Here is a 1,242-nt window from a genome sequence, read left to right on the forward strand (position 1 = left end):
TCCCTTTCCCCATCCTTTCTCCTCCCGCCCCCTCCCCGGCCGGGCAGCGCCGTTATTTTTTTTATCGCCAGCCAGCAAAGGGAGTTTTGTGCCAACCGCATCGCCCTGCCGGTGCCGGTACCTGCCCCTGCCCTGCCGGTGCCTGCCCTGCCGGTTGCGCGGTACTCGCTCCACTCCGGTTTTGCGCGGGGCGCTCGCCCCGGAAAAGGTCAAAACGCAGCATCGCCCCCGCTACCGTCTAAGGGACAGTTCGGTGCAGGTGCTTTGTCTGTCTGTCTGTCCGGCTGTCTGTCTGTCTGTCTGCTGTGATTCGCGCTCGCCCTCTCCCTCGCTGGCTTTTTTGTTTTCTTTTTTTTGTTGTTTGTTTGTTCTTTTGCGCGTTTTTTGTCTTTTTTTTTCTCTTAAAGATAGGAGAAAATAATAATAATAATAATTAAAAAAAAAAAAAAAAAAAAAGGAGGAGGAGGAGGAGGAGGAGGAGGAGGAGGGGCCGGGGCGCCCCCGCCGCGAGTTCACTGCACGGGGGTCTGCACCCCGTGGTGCGGCGGCGTGTCCCTGCTGGCCCCGTACACGTCCTCGGCGCCCGGCAGCGTCCCTCCCGGGGGAGTCATGCGCTTCTCTTTCTGTCTCCTGTTACAAAACCACACTCTCACCACCTCCTTCTCCAGCTGTAGGCTGTCCGCGAGCGAGGTGATCTCCTGGGCGGAGGGCTTGGGGCACTTGAGGAAGTGGCTCTCCAGCGCGCCCTTGACGCTCACCTCGATGGAGGTGCGCTTTTTCCGCTTGCGGCCCTGCGCCGCGATCTTGTCTATGCTGGTGGGGCTGCCCGAGGAGGAGTCCGCCTCCTCCAACCACTTGTTCAACAAAGGCTTCAGCTTGCACATGTTCTTGAAGCTGAGCTGCAGGGCCTCGAAGCGGCAGATGGTGGTCTGCGAGAAGACGTTGCCGTAGAGGGTGCCCAGCGCCAGCCCCACGTCCGCTTGGGTAAATCCCAGTTTGATGCGCCGCTGTTTGAACTGCTTGGCGAACTGCTCCAGGTCGTCGGAGGTCGGCGTGTCCTCGTCCGAGTGCGGGTCGTGGTGCGGCGGCGGCCCGGGGGGAGCGACGACGGCGGAGGCGGCGGAGGGGGGGGCCGGCCCGGCCGCCCCGGGGTGAGGGCCGTGGGGCGGCGGCGGCGGGTGTTCGCCACCGTGGTGCGGCGGTCCCGGCGGCGGCTCTTCGTGGGCGTCGCGCAGGCCGTGG

General features: G+C 63.1%; 1 protein-coding gene across 1 annotated transcript; it reads right to left on the reverse strand.

The window, feature by feature from the left end:
* Nucleotides 1–471: 471 nt before the first annotated feature.
* LOC106901594 (POU domain, class 3, transcription factor 3) lies at nt 472–1,241 on the reverse strand (the record flags this gene model as incomplete). The annotated part of the gene is made up of 1 exon (XM_014964439.1): nt 472–1,241. A coding segment is annotated over one exon (729 nt), but the record flags the coding sequence as incomplete, so codon positions are not given.
* Between the last annotated feature and the right edge of the window lies 1 nt (nt 1,242).

Source organism: Calidris pugnax, unplaced genomic scaffold, assembly GCF_001431845.1.
Source record: "Calidris pugnax isolate Ruff unplaced genomic scaffold, ASM143184v1 scaffold219, whole genome shotgun sequence".
NCBI classification, from domain to species: Eukaryota; Metazoa; Chordata; class Aves; order Charadriiformes; family Scolopacidae; genus Calidris; species Calidris pugnax.